Source organism: Clytia hemisphaerica, unplaced genomic scaffold (genome assembly GCF_902728285.1).
Source record: "Clytia hemisphaerica strain Z4C2 unplaced genomic scaffold, Clytia hemisphaerica genome assembly, whole genome shotgun sequence".
Lineage (NCBI taxonomy): Eukaryota > Metazoa > Cnidaria > Hydrozoa > Leptothecata > Clytiidae > Clytia > Clytia hemisphaerica.
In genome coordinates this window covers 1,111,560-1,130,205 of record NW_027103262.1, presented here as the reverse complement: position 1 = coordinate 1,130,205, position 18,646 = coordinate 1,111,560, and the positions used below count along the sequence as shown (strand labels likewise).

Genomic DNA, 18,646 nt, shown 5'->3' with positions numbered 1-18,646 from the left:
ACAAATTCACAAGTTTAGTAATTTGGTAATTTAGTTTAGGGAAAGGAAATATCACGAATTGTGACCTTGCTTGCTTTATTCTATTCTTTCTCTGGATCGGGAAATGTGATTTCTCGAATTAGGGAAATAAAATTTCCCAGATTGGGAAATTCGATTTCCCGAACTCTATAATTTGAGTGTATCCTTAAAACAATTAATTAAATCAGAACTTATTTTTCAAACCTTCAAATAAGACATAAATTAGAGCCTAAGTTCGGGAAAATTATTTTCAGGTTAGGGAAAATTGATTTACCTAACTTGTATTACGCATGCGTGAGAAAAAACCACAAGTGATTTTTCACTCAAAAGTGTTCGAGTCGTATGTAAAGCAAACCATTATAAGGGTGTATTCGATCAGTGTGTAACACAACGCTAAAGGTGAGGCGTCCCGCCAGGGCGGCCTCATTCGTTCGCAATGGACTTTCGTCACAAGGGCTCAGTGGATCGGTGAGACGGGTTTGAGGTCATTAAGTTGGCTCTCTAGTGCAGCTCCAGTGTTGTGACAAAAGTGCCGGGATTCTCAAAGTAGCGCAAGTACATGTCAGAACGAATGAGAGCTATCGAACCAATGCTCACAGAATGATCGAATACATTTAATTATTTTACCAGCTTTCTATAAATCAGGATTTAATTCGTGAATGATGTTTTCAGCAGAAACACAAACTGACCTTTATTTTGAAAATTCGGGAATAGCATTTTCTTGATGGTGAAATTTCAATTTCACCAGTTAGTTAAAACAAACATCCAGATCATGTTTATTATTAATCTACATCCGGATAATGTGTTAGTGATATCCCGAATCCCAACCTAGGGACAGTTAGCACGATCCCTAGTTAGTGATCAGTTAGGTAAATATAGCATTTTCCACATGTGTATTCATATATTTCCCGAACCTTGGTATTTGATTATTTTTTCCTGTGTTTGTTAGCGTACATGCTTTTTATAGGCATACAAAAATTCGAAGAAAGTCTAGGAGATGCTGAGGTCGATGGCTTGACAAGGATGAAAAATACTTATAAGGATGTTTATATTCCAAGAAAAATTTTAGAAAAATCCGTAAATCCGTAAAATCCCAGCTGAAAACAGCCAACGTCAGGAAAAATACATTTTTATTAGGCTCAAGGTAATCAAAAAATTTAATTAATTAAGTTTTTGCCATATCTTAGCCTAGATATGCTTATAAGCGCAATGCTTATGAACAAACATGTAAAAAGCACGCTTCTTTTCCATATCATAAAAAAAAAATATCTTTAAATCATACCTTGAAGAAAATAGTAAAAGGAGCCATTTTGCTAGTAACTTCTTCAGCTAATACCATGGCAACACTGAAAGCAGCATCAATCTCCAGTCCATATCCACTCCCAATGTGTGTCACAAGTGCCGCTACTACTTCCTAGTGATATACATAAATATTGTTAATTCAAAAGATGCTTTTCACCGAACAGAGCTCCCATAATTAAGGTTGAATTTTCTGATAACTTTTTTTCCTCAAAACTGTGAAAATGAAGCCTGTGTAACTTATTGGCTCGTACAATGTTGAACAAATAGTTATTTCTTTCTAACGTCAATTTTTGGCGAATTCAAAAACTTACCTCGAAGAATGTCGATATTAGAAAAAGTAACACCCATCTTAGCTTACGAACCCACAACTTTTATTGGCTATATTTTCGAAAAAAGAATTTCCAAAAAAAAGATATTTTGTTAAAAGAAATGCTGTTGTTATCAAAATGGTAAATTTGAGGGGTTAGCTCTCTTGAGATTTTCTTCCAAAAAAATCCATCAAACTTCACACTGCATTACATTTTATCATATGACTAAAACTCTATCTAAAGTCTGTCTCAAAATAATTTGCAGCGGAGACAAAAGAGGATGTAACTTTTGATAGAATTCGAATTAGATAGCAGTTCTGTGCTTTTTAGAAAGATAATTGTGAGTGGAATATTATCAAGTAAAAAAATTGGAAAAAAAAGAAAAATGAAAATGAAAAAATGAAGAAGAAAAAAAATGAACTTCTTGTAGAAAAGTGGTATAATGACCATTTTCACAGGAGTGATTCTTCACTCTTAGATCATCATCACTGTGAAAAAAGATTTCAAAAATATTCATTCAATCAAAATATATCAAACAAAGTTTACTGCTGGTTGACTTTATAAAGTAGTAAAAAACGACAAAAAAACAGCCTTTTGTCGATCAACCTGGATCAACCAATAACAAACTATGTTTGATAACAAGTTTTTAGAAGAACAGAGGAAATTATTTCTATTTTTTATTTGTCTCAGCTGTAAATTATTTGGAGACAGACTTTGGTGTTTTAGAATGATTTCTGTGATCTCACCTGTTGGGGGAATGCTTCAAAAGACATGAACATCTGTTTATAGAGGTTGCATCCATAAGCTGAAACAGTAGCATCGGTTGCACGAAGTAAAAGTTCACTGACCATCAATAATTCCTTCAAGTATTGACTGAACACCTGAAATCGAAATTCTAGATTTTATATCAAGACGACTGAAAAAAAATACAGTGTGTACACTGAAATCATATAAACGAAAATTACAACTCAGTTGATTTTCTGGAATTCTATAAATTTTACAAAAACAAATCCTTTTACATTGAAAAGAAGAAGGATAAACTATTGATAGGTCATTTATTTTGGTTCATTATAATACAAAAGTTATACTCAATAGAAGAAAAAAGTTACTATCAAAAAGTGCTTAAAACGTTGAAAATCGAACTATCAAATTCTTATTTTTGAAATTGGCAGTTGCAATAGCTTTTGCACGACTAAGAGCATTTCTTTGTAATCAAATGAACCAAATTTAATAAATTAACCCTCAAAATTTAAAGGGAAAGGATTCGTTCTTTTAAAAGTTTTAGATCTCGAGAAAATTCACTTGAAAGAGAGAAACTTTTTTGTGGCACACTCGGTATAATATGGATTTTATTGTATGCTCTTTTTTTCGGATGAAAAGTAGCAGCCCTCCAAAGTGAAGTCTGTTTTTCCGCCATTCTACTTAGCCATTTGAAGTCTACCTTACCTACCAAAAATTGCATTTCGCGGGTTTTGATTTTCGCGTTTTTTTTCATTCTGGAATTTTTACGGGTTTTAATTTTTCGCGGTTTTCTTCTTTTATTGGACAAATTTCTTTCATTTTCTTAGGGATCTTTCAAATTTTTCGATAGAATTGGAAAAAATTGTATTTCGCGGGAATTAATTTTCGCGATTTTGACGAAAAATCGCGAAAAATGCTAAAATTAATTCCCGCCAAAATTAGTTCCAATAAGGTACACTAAAACATTTAGATTATACCCATTATGTATTAAACTTGCCTGAGAATGTGAATGTAAGGCTTTAGACACGATCTCTTCATTGAAAACACCAGTTTTGATTTTATTGCGAAACATGGTGTTCAGTTGTTTACGTTTGTGTTTGAAGCTGTACAAAACTACCAGTACATACAAATCTAAGACCTGTAGAAAAGCATGGGTAACAGACGTTAGTATTAACAATAATTAATTGAAGAAGGCAAATTCACATTTAGTATACTGAGTGACTTAAAAAGATTTTTGGTTGTTTAGATTATGGATTTATCAATATAGGAGGGCAAAGTGAGTATGTGGGCCTTTATGTCTAAATTAAAAATTGTAAAGCATATTGAAAAAAAATCATAAAGAACAAGCTCAATAATTATATATTGTAGTACCAACAGGGCTATAGTAAAAGGACACGATTTAATCAATGCAAAAGATGCGAGTTCAAGTTTCACGTCAGTCCTCCCATTAGTAGCCATTAGACTGAAATCCTGGGGAAAGAATTCAAAACTTTAGAGATTTAGGTGTCATTTCCACAGTGGCCGATTGTGTCTTTAAGATATGCTTTAAAATTAGAATATTTACCTTGTGATTTTTACTTTTCATAATAGAGTCTAAAACCTGCAAAAAGATATAATAATTATCAACAATTTGCATCTATTAAAGTCTCTAGGAGGCAGGTTTAAGGAACGTACAGTGGGCTTTGTCAAGAATAAGCAGCGCCAGGTACAGGCTAGTGGATTAATTTTAATCGTTAACAGCTGTAATACACAGACATACATACAGATTACAGCTTTTAATACATAGATTACAATACAATTGATGCAAAAGTGTCAATAAAAAAACATTGAAACAAAATCAATGACTAAAGTAACTAGGCAAATTTCAGGTACCTTAACCCAAGCATCAGCTATCATCTTTTGGAAACGTATGCCAGATCTTATGGAATCAAAAATCAATAGTTCGTCATCCAAGTGCTTTCTGGAAATTCAATGGTGTATTTTTATTACCAGACACAAAAGTATAAGAGTTTGAAGGGTAACTGTGTCCGAAAAAAAAATTAATTTTAACTAAATTCTCTTTTCGTGGTAAAGAGGAAAGGCAAACTTAAATTTTGATGTATCGTTTTTTAATTTTGGAAAAGTATTTATCGATATATATGGAGGTATAAAGTCAAAAGTCATTATAAAAAACGGTCAAAAAACTTCAAATAGACAGTATCAAATTTGTATCAGAACAAACATCTTTCCTTTGATCATTTGCTATTTCTTTGTCTTAAAAGTTTCGTTAAGAAAAAAATAAGTAATATCGAATTTTGGACTATTCCCAAATCATCCTTTTGGGAATAAACAAAAAGTACCAAAAGTAGCAAAAAAGTTTTCAACCTTTGTTATTCTTTTCTGAATCCTTCCAGTAAAAGAAATCAAAATATGCTTCTCACTCGGTGTCTCTTTTTATTTGTTAATCAATTCATTTGATATTTCCAAAATTAAAAAATGATACATCAAAATTTAAGTTTGCCTTTCCTCTTAATACCATGAAACAAGAATTTAGTCAAAATTCAATTTTTTTCGGACACAGTTACTCTCAAACTCCAGGTCACCAGGTACAAGTGAAAATGATTTATCTGAGTGAGAGTAACAGTGAAAATGATTACCTAGAGTTGGCATTATTTCTTTGAAAAGGAGTTGATGATTGATTTGGAATAGCAAAGTTGGTGATGTTCAATTTTTCTCTTGCTTCAAGAAGAGTCTAAAATTACAAATTTAATAAAAAAAACCTGTTCTGTGAAGTAAAATCAGTGCATTATATTACAAGAGCTTGCGATTGTAGCAAAAGGCTAGAGGTTAATTCTATGTGTAATTGTTAATCCAACATAAATACACGAATTTGATTAGTTATCTGATATTATATATTGTTAACCGGTTACTTTTTCGAAGCGGGCTACACGGCTTTTTGCGCAATGCAATTGGTTCATTTCGCATGACGACGGGCCTACACTGTCCAGTATTGCCCGTCGTTAGGAAAATTCATTGTGACGTCACTTTTTCAAAGGAAAATGAACAAAGCGTTGACATAATTTCTCTCATTTTTTATTTCTGACGCCAGAAATTATAACAATTTTTTATTTCTTTTCGCTTGTTTTTTTCGCTTTATTTCGCTATTTTTCCTGGATAAAGCGCTAAAAATCAATCGAAGCTTAAGGAAACGGTTAACAAATACAATAATGACCGGTTTTTTCGGACTGTACTGAAAATATTGCCCTCGGTCAACGCAACGACCTCGCAAGCTCGGTCGTTACTTGACCTCGGGCAATATTTCTCAGTACAACCCTCACTAACCGGTCATTATTGTATTAATATTAGCAAAAAAGTATAAAACGCAGACAACAGATGTCTGTAATTGCTATAGACTCTGGCAGATTACAATGTTGTCCTGCTTTTTATTTGTGATTAATGGTTAATTGTACTCCAAAATGCATTATTTCTTGTACAAATATCAAATAGGAAATACTGGTTGGGTTTTCTGTCTCATTTTGTTGTATGTTTTAAATGTGTCATGTATATTTCCTTCTAGTTTGATCATTAGCGTGTTCTTGGTTCTAACTTGCTGACTTTTCGTGTACCTCTCAATATGCACTCCGTGTGTTTTGAATTCCTTACTGTATTATGCGGTTTAGGCTTTATACCATCTTATCAGGTAGAAAGTTTAGGCTCTTAAAATATAAGCTTTGGTGTCAATGTAATGAGCCTTTTTTATGAGTGAAAAGAAGAAAAAAGAATCTTACATCTACTATATTTTCTTCATTACTTGTATTTTGTAAAAATTTGATCACAATCGGTAAATCACTGATGTCAGCTGATTCCAAAACATCAATAACTGAAGTACGAATCTGAGAAAATTACAATGTGGAGAAAGTTCAAGCTTGTGTGTCAATCACTTATATATGTTTTAGTCAAAAGCCTCAATAAAACAAGTGAATTTTGGTGAACAAGAAAGATTTTTCTCCATCAACACAAATAGAAAACTCTAAATGGATGAAATTTCTGTGCCAATTTTTTTCCATTTTTGCCGGAGAAATTTCGTCTTAGTAGACTTAAAAGATTCCTGTCACCATTATCAATATCCCACCATAACAAAAATTTTGTCTTGGAATTCTAACAATAAAAAAATATTAACTTACCTCTGACAAAGAGTCATTTTTTACATTCATGTTGCTAAGGGCATCCAGAACACTTGTTACCAATTGTGATGTTTTCAACATCTCCCTATGCAGAAAGAATTAGATGTAAATGTAATCATCCCTTTAAAGCTTTTTGATAGACTGAACTGCAATATTTTAAGTGGCCCAGTAGTATATGGTACTTCAGTAGATTCTAATTGCTTTTGGAAATTAAAGTAGCAGGAAGCAATTTTTAACCACGTTTCAGAGAAGAACACAGAAAGGATTAAGATAAGAAATAGTATAATACTGTAATTTATTCAGTAAGATTTCATCACATTCATCATCGACAAGCTCAGGTAAACAACTGATCAAATCTTTCTGAGCATCAACATTGGAAACTGATATGATCTCCATGATTTTGGATGTTAATTCCTGGAAATATATCATAATAATAGAAAATTAATTTTTGCTTTTTTTATGAAATGATACCACTGTTAGAGATAGATGTTTTGACAAGTCTAGCAAGCTACTTATTGTATTTCTCACCAACTTGTTTTAATTCATATTATTTCTTATTCAAACTTTGAAATCACTATGTGAAGAAAAAGAAAAGAATTGTAAAGAAGAAATAAAGGAGAGAACCGTGCTTTTATGGTTAGTTTATAAAATGAGAACTAACCTTTCTATCAACAATATTATCTAGAAATTTCAGTTGACCAATAATCATTTGAGTCAAATCAATATCACCAAGTTTTGTCGCAGTGTTTACTAGATCTTGATTGAAGTCTAGTTCAGGAATCTTCTCTAGCAATAAATTTGCAATTGGAGTCTGAAAGAAAAATTAAACTAGTTTTAAAAAGACATCAATGTATTTGGTAAACCTTTAACAATTAACTTTCTATAGATCCCAAAAATGTTTGATTTGTTTTAAAACGAAATGAGGATTTCTACCAAAAATATTCACCTGAATTTCATTGACGGATAAAAGCAGTCTTGTTAAGCTTTCTTGTTCTTTGCCTCTTGAGCTAAAATATAAAAAATCATTCACCTAAAAACCCAACTTTGTTAATATCAAAATAAATTTCTGGAATCTAATTGAAACAAACATTTACCTTTACACGACAAAGAATGAAACCTTCTTAAATAATAATAATTATAATTCATAAAAGTTAAAAGTCACGCAACATTGAAAGGGAATAACCATGCTTTAGAATGATTAAAGTGAGGATAAATTATCAAAAGAAATTAACCTGAATTGACATTCCTCATTGGTTTTTGTTGGAAGCAAACTGAAACAAAACCTGCAGAAGAATATGGCATTATAAACTTGGAGATGTCCAAAAAACATCCAAAAAAACATCAAAGAATTGACCCAGTATCTATTTGTTTAAATTGGTTAAATCAGTTATGAATCTAAACTAGTAGTAAGCATATAACTCAAACGTTAATCTTGATTCCTCCATTATGAATCCTTAAAATACCTTGGTCAAGATGTTTCAAATAAATGTCTCCAATCTTATTCTTTTTTAATGATGCCCAAAGCAAAACATCAAAGAATTGACCCAGTATCGATTTATTTAAATTGATTAAATCAGTTATAAATCTAAACTAGTAGTAAGCATATAACTCAAACGTTAATCTTGATTCCTCGATTATGAATCCTTAAAATACCTTGGTCAAGATGTTTCAAATAAATGTCTTGAACCTTATTTTCTTTTACAGATGATGTCCAAAGAAAAACTTAAAAAAATTGACCCAGTATCGATTTGTTTAAATTGATTAAATCAGGTATAAACTCTTATGTTTATCTTGATTCGTCAATACTTACCGATGACTATTCTGCCAAAAGTTCTCAAGTGATTCAGTGAAGGATTTTATTTCCTAGAATGAAATGTGTAGGAGAAATAGTAAACATACTGTAGGGCTGGACTTGAAAAATATTGGTTTGTCGTCAGCCAACTGACTCTTCTCTGAACTTGTCAACCTAAAAACTTTCATTGCTTTTTTTGACAAAAAAATTTTTTCTTCAAAAATTACAAAATGTAGACAAAAATTCCATGAATGACTAAAATAAAGAAATTTTCTGATCGACCGACCCACCTCCAAAATCTAGAGTCTGGTGACGGCAAACCAAGAATTTTTTTTTACTCCAGCCTAGGTGAACTGGCAAAACAAATTCTGCATAGGGAATGAAAAAGAAACTAGCTATTATCTAAACTGAACAATTATGACTGAGAGACAAACGGGCAGAGTACACGTATTTTAAAGAGCATTTTGCCAAGCAGGAATCATGCTTTAATCTTTTGTCATGAATTACAAGTGGCAAGAAGGGGTCTGGGCTATTTCATATAAAAACAAAATTTGCCAAATCACTTTTAAAAGATTACCTGCTTTGTATATTTATGGAAGATGTTTGTAATTTTCTTGATAAATATAGCTTGGTCAATGCCTGAAATAAAAAAAAATAGAGGTCATTTTCAAATCTAACTGGTGCGAGATAAATGGTGTGAAAGTATCCAGACTTTTATATTTCTGTGGTTCAATCCAAAGCTTTATTGTTGAGAATCGACGATTTTTAAATAAGTCAGAAAGTCATAAATATTTTGATAAAATTCCAACAAGTTTGTTAGCAATATATCTCAATTTTTTTGGTCTTATCAACTTGAGCATAATTCATCCAATTGTTGAATTACCGAGTTGGTTTGGTTCATTTTCATCTGGTGCAAAAATGAAGCCATGTTGTGAAATTATTTTACAAATTTCAAATTGTTCTTCTAACCCACCAATGGTTGATTTCCTCTTCTTTTTAGATTCTTAAAAATATGATATTTAAATAAAATTTACTGTAAAATTATTTGACCTATGCTCCACATTGCCTAACCTTTGAACCAAGGGTAGTAAATAAATATTTTTTGTCACTGGGGCATTATATCTGACTACTGAAATCAAATCCAGTCAGTTAAACTCAAAATCCTCACCATCATTCAGTAGTCATAATTTTTCAACTAGCAGGATATATTTTCTAACCTCATGAAGAAACTAGCTATTGAAAGTCACACAGAAAGCTAAAGCTTTTTTCACGTGCACGTAAAATCTTCCTTAAGACCTTAGGGTAAATCGTTTGTTAGGCTGTCTTTTGAGAATTTCCCGACATTACATAGCATTTTTATTGATTAAGATAACGTGGATTTTCCTTCCTTTCAAAACATTTTGAATGTAAGCAAACTCCACTTAAGGCCTTAAAACAATACCTAAGCTTAGGGTAATTCCCTGTTCCTGAAGGCTTTAAGTATAGTTTTACGTAAATGTGAAAAAAACTACGAAGAAAGTGATTTGATAAAAGTGACCTTAGAAACACTCTTAAAAGTGATCTTAGTTGAAAACACTCTTAAAAGTTACAAAGACATTGATTTGATAAAAGTGATCTTAGAAATACTCTTAAAAGTTACGAAGAAAGCAATTTGATAAAAGTGAACTTAGAAATACTCTTGAAGTTTCGAATAGAGTGATAAAGAATAACAGGTAGGGGTGTACAGAAGATTTGTTCATAAATCAAGTTAATGGTTTCATCTTTCATTCATACAGCCATCATGACCGATACAAAAGATTTTCAGCTGGACAAAGGGCTTTTTCAGTCAGACATTGACTGATGACAGACACTTATTTGCAGCCCTTGAAGCCTTGAAAAACTCAATTAAGAAACAATTTCCTCTGTTCTTCTAAAAACTTGGAGGACTGAGTCAAGTCTAAAGCCTATTCTTAGTAAATATTTTTACCTTGATCTTTGTTTTCCTGGTTGCCTCTGGAATTTTGCGTAGTTAAGGAGCGTTTCTTTGATCTTACCATTTGGAATAATTTTTATTTCAACTTAAAAAAAAAGAATATTTTGTGACAGTAATTTTTAGTTTTCAATTTAGAACGGGAACATAGGCTGATCAGTCTCAGCTAAAAAGAATCGGAGCTCATAGCGTCAGCCTGGGTTTAGGTCCCAGGCAAAAATAAGTTCATCCCTGAGTTTTAAGTCCCCCCAAAGATTTATGAATTTTTCGTTAGCCCCCCAGGTCTTTTGACACTCTAAAAAAATTGATCCAGTGAAAAAGGGTTTTCCAATGTAAATTGCGTTTATGATAAGTTTAAGATAAAATATTTTGGACACTTTCTATAAACATATTGCGCTGCAAGCGAAAATTTTTCAGATTCATGAGCTTCAATTTGAGTAATTGAAGCCAACTATTAAAAGCTGAATTACTTTAGCCCCCACGTTAAGTGATGAGATTTTAGCTCCCCCCAAGTACATAGGTTCCCCCAAAAAAGTGGTGTACTTCCAGCCCCCTTCTTTTTCTGGAAAATTTTAGGGTGTAACCCCCCAACCAGCAGGGGGGGCTGACGCTATGGAGCTGGAGGCCAATAGGACCTTGTACTTAAAATCACAGCGTACAAAAGATTTCTCAGTTCATATAGAACTAATTTAGGCAAGAACTAAATTTCTCAAAAAGTATCAAAGTATCAACACTGCAGTGTCAAATCTGCAGGTCAGAATAGAAAAGAAAGATTTTCACCAAAAGATGAACAGTCAACTTTGATGACAGTCCATCTATTATCGAAATCAATAATTTTCTGATCCATCGATTGTATCGAGTGGGAGAGTCTGAAATAGACTCTTGCATTATTCTCCCAAACAACTATTATAGCAAAAATTAACAAAGACAAGACAAAGACAGACTGGACAAAAATAATGAAGAAGAGCATTCTAGATAAAGAGAAGGTATTGAAATGAGCAGACTACAAGCAAACTAAACAGAAAATAAAAGTAGTTTTGAAAAAAAACTACTTTTATAAACCACCAAAACTGATCTATATTTTTCAATTAAGCAAGACTGTCGAGGGTTCGCTCTGACGTCCTATTGTAGCGCCATCATTCAAATCAGAAAGCGAAGATATACGGCAGATATAGCATGCCAGATCTGAAAAGTATATTTGTGATTTGTTTGCATGCTCGGACTCTTACTTGTGTCACTTGTTACTTATGTAGGTGTTCGAGCAAAGTGCTCAGGTAACATTCTTGATGAACCACTCCTCTGTTTGATCAATCTGTTGAGGGAAAAAGAATCTCAGCAGATATTTTTCATGTCAAGTATTGAAGTTGAATTAGCTCTCCTTCAAGTATTTTGTTTGAATTAGCTCTCCTGCACCCATGAATTTGGGGTTCATCCGGGATCGACTTTAAGTGGGTGTAAAGGGCATTTTTGAATTTTTTAGTTGAGGTGTTTTCTAAGTTTCTTATGCTCTTTGGCATTGCATTGAATAGTTTTGCACCTTGTACAGAAAGAGTGCAATCTCTAAGCTTGGATGTTTGATTCTTGGAGATAGACAGTTGGCACAGGGGATTTTCGTAAGCTTTTATACTGATATTCACGTTAGATACTATCCCTTCTAACACCTACCAAACATAGATGATGTGATAGCGTTCCCTTCTCCGTTGAAGGGAATATATTTTGGACTGCTAGAGACACTCCCAATAATTGTTTGAGGCGCCTTTTATCCTTCTTAGAAAGGATTTTTGAATCTCTTCAAGTCTCTGAATGAGACCAACAACTCCATAAAACGGAACAATATTCTAAAATTGGTATCACCAACGATTTGTAGAGTCATGGATTTATTACAGAGACACTGGATAAACATCGAATGAAACGGTGGAGAGCGAAGAAGTATAGTCTTTCTATTGTTTCAGAAAACAATCGATGTACAGGCTTTGTCCGCAAAGGACAACTGTCATGGCGGCTCGAAGGACTCTGATTTTGAAAAATGATGGATACTCTTATTTCTAAAAAGTTGTCTAACTTTTTCTATTCGTACTTTTGCTGACTAAAAGTTTGAAAATAAATGCTACAATACCAAGCGAATACATTTATGAAATCTGGTGTGAGAAAAACATCATCAGACGAGTAAAATCAAACAAAATGTTTATAATGACACAAAATTTTGAATTGGGAATATCTTTCCAATATTTCTCCGAGAAGAGCTGAGATTGAGGTTGAAGTTTGAAAGTTTCTGGTGTAGTATTCAATTTCTTATACATACAAAGCATGTTTTTGCATCTTTCTCGCAATAGAAAACGTCATAACGACATATCATTAGCAATTAACTAACTGACTTTGAATTACGGAGGAAAACTTAAAGTCTCTTTTGGGAATTGGATAAATACTCTTTGATGAGGAACTGCAATAAAAATATCACGAAAAATCATTTAATAGTGGAAGGAGGGTGAACAATAATGTCATTACTGCAGACAAGGCTTGTACATGAGAAATTGGCAAAAATCAGCGAGTTGTTTTTCCAGTATCTATAATAATTCCATGATAGAGTGTAGTCATACATTCAAATATGACCGGATGAAAAAGTTCGCAGAAAGTTTCCATAAAGTTAATTTTTTTGCTTTTTGAATGGTTGAAATTATTTGTTCTTTAAAGAAGCAATTTAGGATTCCCAAATCTTTAACAACATTTTTGCTTTCAATGATATTGCCTGATGGTGATGTATGGTTTGTTTGGCCCTTGATGATTTGATTTTGACCATATCTTTTAAGAATTCAACTTTTATGTCGTTAAGTCGGTATTAACCTGATAGCAGCTGTGGAGTTTTCTTAACGCGACATGCTGAAGCTCTAAAGATTGCTAAAACTAATATCTGAGGAAAATAGCCCTATTTCTACGAAAAATTTGAATCAACTTTTTGTCTGGTGCCAAAAACTTTAAAATTAAAACGGCGCTCCATGAAAAGTGCGTTTTATAGATAGGAATTAAAATTCTGTCCCACAATGCTTTGCGAGTGGTAAGGTTTCAAATTGGAGGCAGAAGGTGAAAATGGATTCATTTCCAGAAAAGTTCTGAATTTGCTTTGAGAGAACTTGACATATCTCCCGACCTAAAAGTTGTCGGCCATGACACCCTTCCCTGTCGACATTGCACTCGGACCTGTTCCTCTTGAATAGAATTCTACACGGTCCGCGTGCGACCATATTCTTCAGATTGTATATTTTCGCCCACATCTTTAGAGCTTCAGCGTACTGGTCCAGAAAATACACAATCTGTTAATCAGGTTAGTCAGTATAGACTAAAACTCTTATATCAAGATTACGGGATTTTGAGCACGGGCCGATTTTACTTTCGTTTTGAGTGGTTTCATTTTCCATTTCAAGCCAACATCTTAGCAACGGGGTGCTCGCCCATAGTTACAGGGGATTGTGCAAAACTAAACATAGAAAAATTTCCAAATCCCCCATTTCCATTAATGCAATGAAAAATGAATCTTTTCTATGTTTCACTTTTTTGCACCTATTCTTCAAAATGAAAATAATTTCAAGATTTTAAGTTCTTCTTTTATTCAATGATTTTTTACAGCACTTTGTTGACAATCTAACTCTCGCATCAAATTCCTGCTTTCTTCAGTAAATTGAAGATGAGAAAAAACCTAAGCCACGGATAACGGATTGAAACAAATATACGAAGAGTGGGGTTTTACAGCCGCCCATCATGTAAGGCAATGAGAGGCCACGGGTGCCAAAAAGAAGGGCTGTTTGAAATGAGGCAACCTCATTGGTGGAAATTTAATAAACAGCTGTGAAGGAGCGCCGGGAAGCAATCAGTAGAAGAGACCACTTTCGTTTTTGTTGCAGATTTCGATATAAACTTCTCTCAGGCATAACTTGTCTATGTACGTGTTGTGTCAACTTGTCAGCATTGTATTTATGTAAAAGGAAAGATAAAACAGGTAAGACTAGCCTAGTTTCTAATCCTAATATAGGAGTTTAAGCTTAGACTGTAAGTTTTATATTATTGTCGTCTGTCCATTTGTAAATTTTCTCTAAAACAGATTGCAGTAAGGCAACATCTTAATTGGCTTGACTTGTTTTGTTGCACGGATGTCATCAGCAAAGGACTTCACAAAGCTGTTTAAGATATTTGTCAATATCACCAATGAGTATAAGAAAGATCAAAGGACCCAGGACACTTCCTTGAAGGAGTCCTGATAAGACATCTTGTGGTTTTGACTTCACACCATTTACAAGCACTGACTGCTTTCTTCGTGTAAGAAAGGAATTGAGCCATTACTTGTTACTTGTTACTCGTGTAGTTGTTCGAGCAAAGTGCTCAGGTAAAATTCTTGATGAACCACTCCTCTGTTTGATCAATCTGTGGGTGTAAAGGGCATTTTTGAATTTTTTAGTTGAGGTGTTTTTTAAGTTTCTTATGCTCTCTGGCGTTACATTGAATAGTTTTGCACATTGTACAGAAAGAGTGCAATCTCTAAGCTTGGATGTTTGATTCTTGGAGATAGACAGTTGGCACAGCCAGCCTAGCCGGGGATTTTCGTAAGCTTTTATACTGCTATTCACGTTAGGTACTATCCCTTCTAACACCTTCCAAACATAGATGATGTGATAGCGTTCCCTTCTCTTTTGAAGGGAATAGATTTTGGATTGCTTGAGACACTCCCAATAATTGTTTGAGGTGCCTTTTATCCTTCTTAGAAAGGATTTTTAAATGTCTTCAAGTCTCTGAATGAGACCAACAGTATTTGGATTCCATAAAACGGAGCAATGTTCTAAAATTGGTATCACCAACGATTTGTAGAGTGTAGTCATACATTCAAATGATCGCAATTAAAAAGTTCGCAGTATCCATGAAATTAATTTTTTTGCTTTTTCAATGGTTGAAATTCTTTAAATCCAGACTCATCAGGATTCCCAGATCTTTTACAACATTTTTGCTTTCAATGATATTGCCTGATGGTGATGTATAGTTTGTTTGGTCCTTGATAATTTGATTTTGATCATATCTCAAGAGTTCAAATTTTATGTTGTTAAGTTTCACATTATTGTCGTTAAGTTTCACATTATTGGAATCTTGTCCAATAAAATATGAGACTGAGTTTATTTTGTCCAATAAAAACATGCGATTTACGTGCGAAAACCACTTTCGCTTTCTCCAACCAATCAGAACGCGCGATATGGGTTATTTGAGGAAACCTAGGGTGAGCACACTGAAAATGGCGGGTAAGTACTGAAGGTGATTCTTATGGCTTATTTTTGTGGTTTGGTTTTAGATCAATGTTTTTGGTTTTTCCAAGGTATCTATGTAATCAACTGGTTATCGAAGTTATCAAAAGTAATCAATAACAATCAAAGTACTCAAACGGTTATCGAGTCTTCGATTGAAGAGGGTTGTTAAGAAAGTGATTGAAGACTCACAATTTTCGAAATTCAATTGTTAATCGATAAATGGTTGTTCAATTACTTTGATCATTACCGTGAGAGGTCCTAAATCCGACACCACTGCCTAATTCCGACCCCCCCAAATAACTGTTATGAAAAAAATCTATGTTTACAAACATTCCCTCTCCAAGTTGAACGATAAACTATTGCTAGAACTCTCGAAACAAAACATCTAACAAGATAATGTCAAGATGTCAATTAATGTAATTAAAAAGTGTGAGTTGTAAAAATAATTACCTTTTATTCTGGATCAGTTGCTCATGTTTAAAACGATAACAGTTTTGTAATAAAAGTGACTTGTGCGGGAAAAATACGAAACAACTTGGGCTGGTTTCCATCAAGAAACAAACAGACTAAATTGCAAAAATGGCGCGAATTTGAAAAAAGGGCGGATGCGGTAGCACTTAATTTGAATAACAAACATTGAATCAACGAGGCGGCAACTATCAACACCCTCTTTACCACGCATAAGTCCGGATGTTTATTTACGAAAGGCCCACAATCAAGTGTCAGTGTAAAGTAATAAAAACCAGGCTTGATTACGTAACGTTTCAAAATGAGCACGCTCGTACACAGACCTCTTTTTAATATTTTCGTGTGCTTTGCAAAATCAAAACATCTCATTACTTTTTATGATGCTGTTACTACTGTTGTCATTTATGACGTTATGCATATTGCAATAAAAAAATATGTTTTGTTATAAGAAGCAATTATTGTTATTTGGTTCAATTGCATTGGTTCAGTGTATCAAATCTCTCAGTTTAGTTGACACTTTGGTATCTTCGTTGCGTCACAGCGAAAGGTTTGTTTTTATTTTAGTTTGTATCTTTGAAAGACCCCATCGGATTTAGGCAGTGGTGTCGGATTTAGGACCTCCCACGGTATCTATTCCAGACCCCCGCGCTCGATAGGATCGATCATCGGAACGGCTCGATGACGGATCGATATGTGATCGATGGATTACTTAACGATCCGGATAGGAGATCGATAGAGGATCGATACTCAAGATTTTTTTAAGCTTATGATTATTTATCGATCTATACCGATCTATCATCGATCTTTTATCGATCTCGATTTACGATCGATAACAAATCGATTAATGATCGATGACGAATCGATTAACGATCGATGACGAATCGATTAACGATCGATGACGAATCGATTAACGATCGATGACGAATCGATATACTCGATTGAAATACTAGCTCGATAATGGATCAACGAAGGATCGATACTCAAGACTTTTTAATGGCTGAATCTTCCATCGATCTCCTATCCGGATCGTTAAGTAATCCATCGATCACATATCGATCCGTCATCGAGCCGTTCCGATGATCGATCCTATCGAGCGCGGGGGTCTGGTCTATTAGGTTGATGAAATTTACATATGAGTTTACCGTCGTGAACTTACCCAAAAATAGATGCGGCATGATTTCATTATTCATTATTCATTATTTTCCCAACAGCACCTTATCCACCATTTCTGCTAACCATTCTCTCTCAAAATAAAAAATTTAGCTTCGCTTCAACCCTACGCATGTTTTGCGAACGAAAAATAAAGATCGATTGCTACAGTGGCGCTAGATTTGGCAAAAAACTAAAATGGCCGCCAGGGCGGTTAGGCAGATAGATGGAGGACCCTGCCGACGCACCGGACTGTCCGGTGTATTCGTCCGGTGGCAAAAAGTATCCTTTCGCTACACCGGACGCAATTAGTCCGGTGTCAGTCCGGTGTTGCATACAGGGAATTTTGGACGCCGGACATTTATGAAACAAAAAATTAAGAAACACCGGACGCACCGGACTGGTCATGTCCGATGTTTTGATTGTCCGGTGGGAAAAAATATCCTTCTCCGACACCGGACATCTGACTTCCTTAAGTCCGGTGCAGAAATTGTCTGGTGGTAAAAAAAATTCTCATTTTACACCGGACTTTCGCGTGTCCGGTGTTCGTTAAGTCCGGTGCGTCGGCAGGGTCCTATAGATGGGCGTGACGCCCGCTGTAGTTGTAGGATTGAGGGCGGTCACATTTTCTGTAAAAAATCTTCTTTGTTTACCCGTGTTTACTCTGGGAAAAAGGTCATGCGTAGAGGGAATCCTGCGTAGAGACGATTTTAACAACGATCGATGGAGGTTGTAGTTGTAAAGAAATATAGAAATAATGAAAATTTTAGGAATTTTGAAGATAATGAAATTTTCATGCGGGTGCTTTTTAGAGATGCGGGCGGCCGACGGTAAACTCATATGTAAATTTCATCGGCCTTACTTCAATAATCGAATTTATCGATTAGTACCCTCTGGTTCACAAATTGAGGCACTTCCACTAACTGCATGATGCATGCTATTGCAAGAAGCCATCACGTGTCATCACCTCACTTGACACTCGACACAAGCCTGCCTGACAAGTGACAAGTGAAATCAAAGCCATTTAAAAAAATTGATGGCAGCAAAAAAAATCAGAACTTGCTTGGATATGATTTCATACCTCATTTTTAATTTTTTTAAGTAAATACCTTGCCTATAACTGCTATCCTCTGTGATGGTTGATTTGGTCCATTTGGTCTTGGTTTGTTCCTGGACCTGGATCTAACTAATATAATGCCTAAAACTAAAACGGAAAGATGGCTGGAAAATTTTTAAAATTTGAGCATGTGAGACTTCCCGCGCTTTTCAGCCCAATTCCTTAGCCTGAAATAAAAAAGAAAAACGAAAGGCATAGGCTACTCATAGTCTATCTAAGGTCTTTCCCAATTTATGAAGCTACTGCCAAAAGACCATTATTGAAAATTTTGAGATAGTGTTTACGCAGGCTACAAGACGGCCGTGGTCGAGTGAACTAACTTGTAAAAGCTTGAATA

The 18,646-nt window shown here is 34.3% G+C and overlaps 1 protein-coding gene across 1 annotated transcript in view; it reads right to left on the bottom strand.

Moving 5' to 3' along the window:
* LOC136800255 (Fanconi anemia group D2 protein-like) overlaps nt 1-10,386 on the bottom strand; it is a 39,239-nt gene extending 28,853 nt beyond the window's left edge. The window contains exons 1-16 of the mRNA XM_067056879.1: nt 10,291-10,386; nt 9,208-9,327; nt 8,902-8,963; nt 8,343-8,395; nt 7,765-7,815; nt 7,479-7,539; nt 7,194-7,343; nt 6,822-6,946; nt 6,533-6,617; nt 6,137-6,241; nt 5,006-5,100; nt 4,242-4,329; nt 3,934-3,969; nt 3,367-3,507; nt 2,375-2,509; nt 1,301-1,432 (exon numbers count right to left, since the gene is read on the bottom strand). Of these exons, the coding sequence (XP_066912980.1) occupies nt 1,301-1,432; nt 2,375-2,509; nt 3,367-3,507; nt 3,934-3,969; nt 4,242-4,329; nt 5,006-5,100; nt 6,137-6,241; nt 6,533-6,617; nt 6,822-6,946; nt 7,194-7,343; nt 7,479-7,539; nt 7,765-7,815; nt 8,343-8,395; nt 8,902-8,963; nt 9,208-9,327; nt 10,291-10,360 (1,509 nt within the window). The 5' untranslated portion in view covers nt 10,361-10,386. The remainder of the gene's footprint in view (nt 1-1,300; nt 1,433-2,374; nt 2,510-3,366; nt 3,508-3,933; nt 3,970-4,241; nt 4,330-5,005; nt 5,101-6,136; nt 6,242-6,532; nt 6,618-6,821; nt 6,947-7,193; nt 7,344-7,478; nt 7,540-7,764; nt 7,816-8,342; nt 8,396-8,901; nt 8,964-9,207; nt 9,328-10,290) is intronic.
* Nucleotides 10,387-18,646: the final 8,260 nt, after the last annotated feature.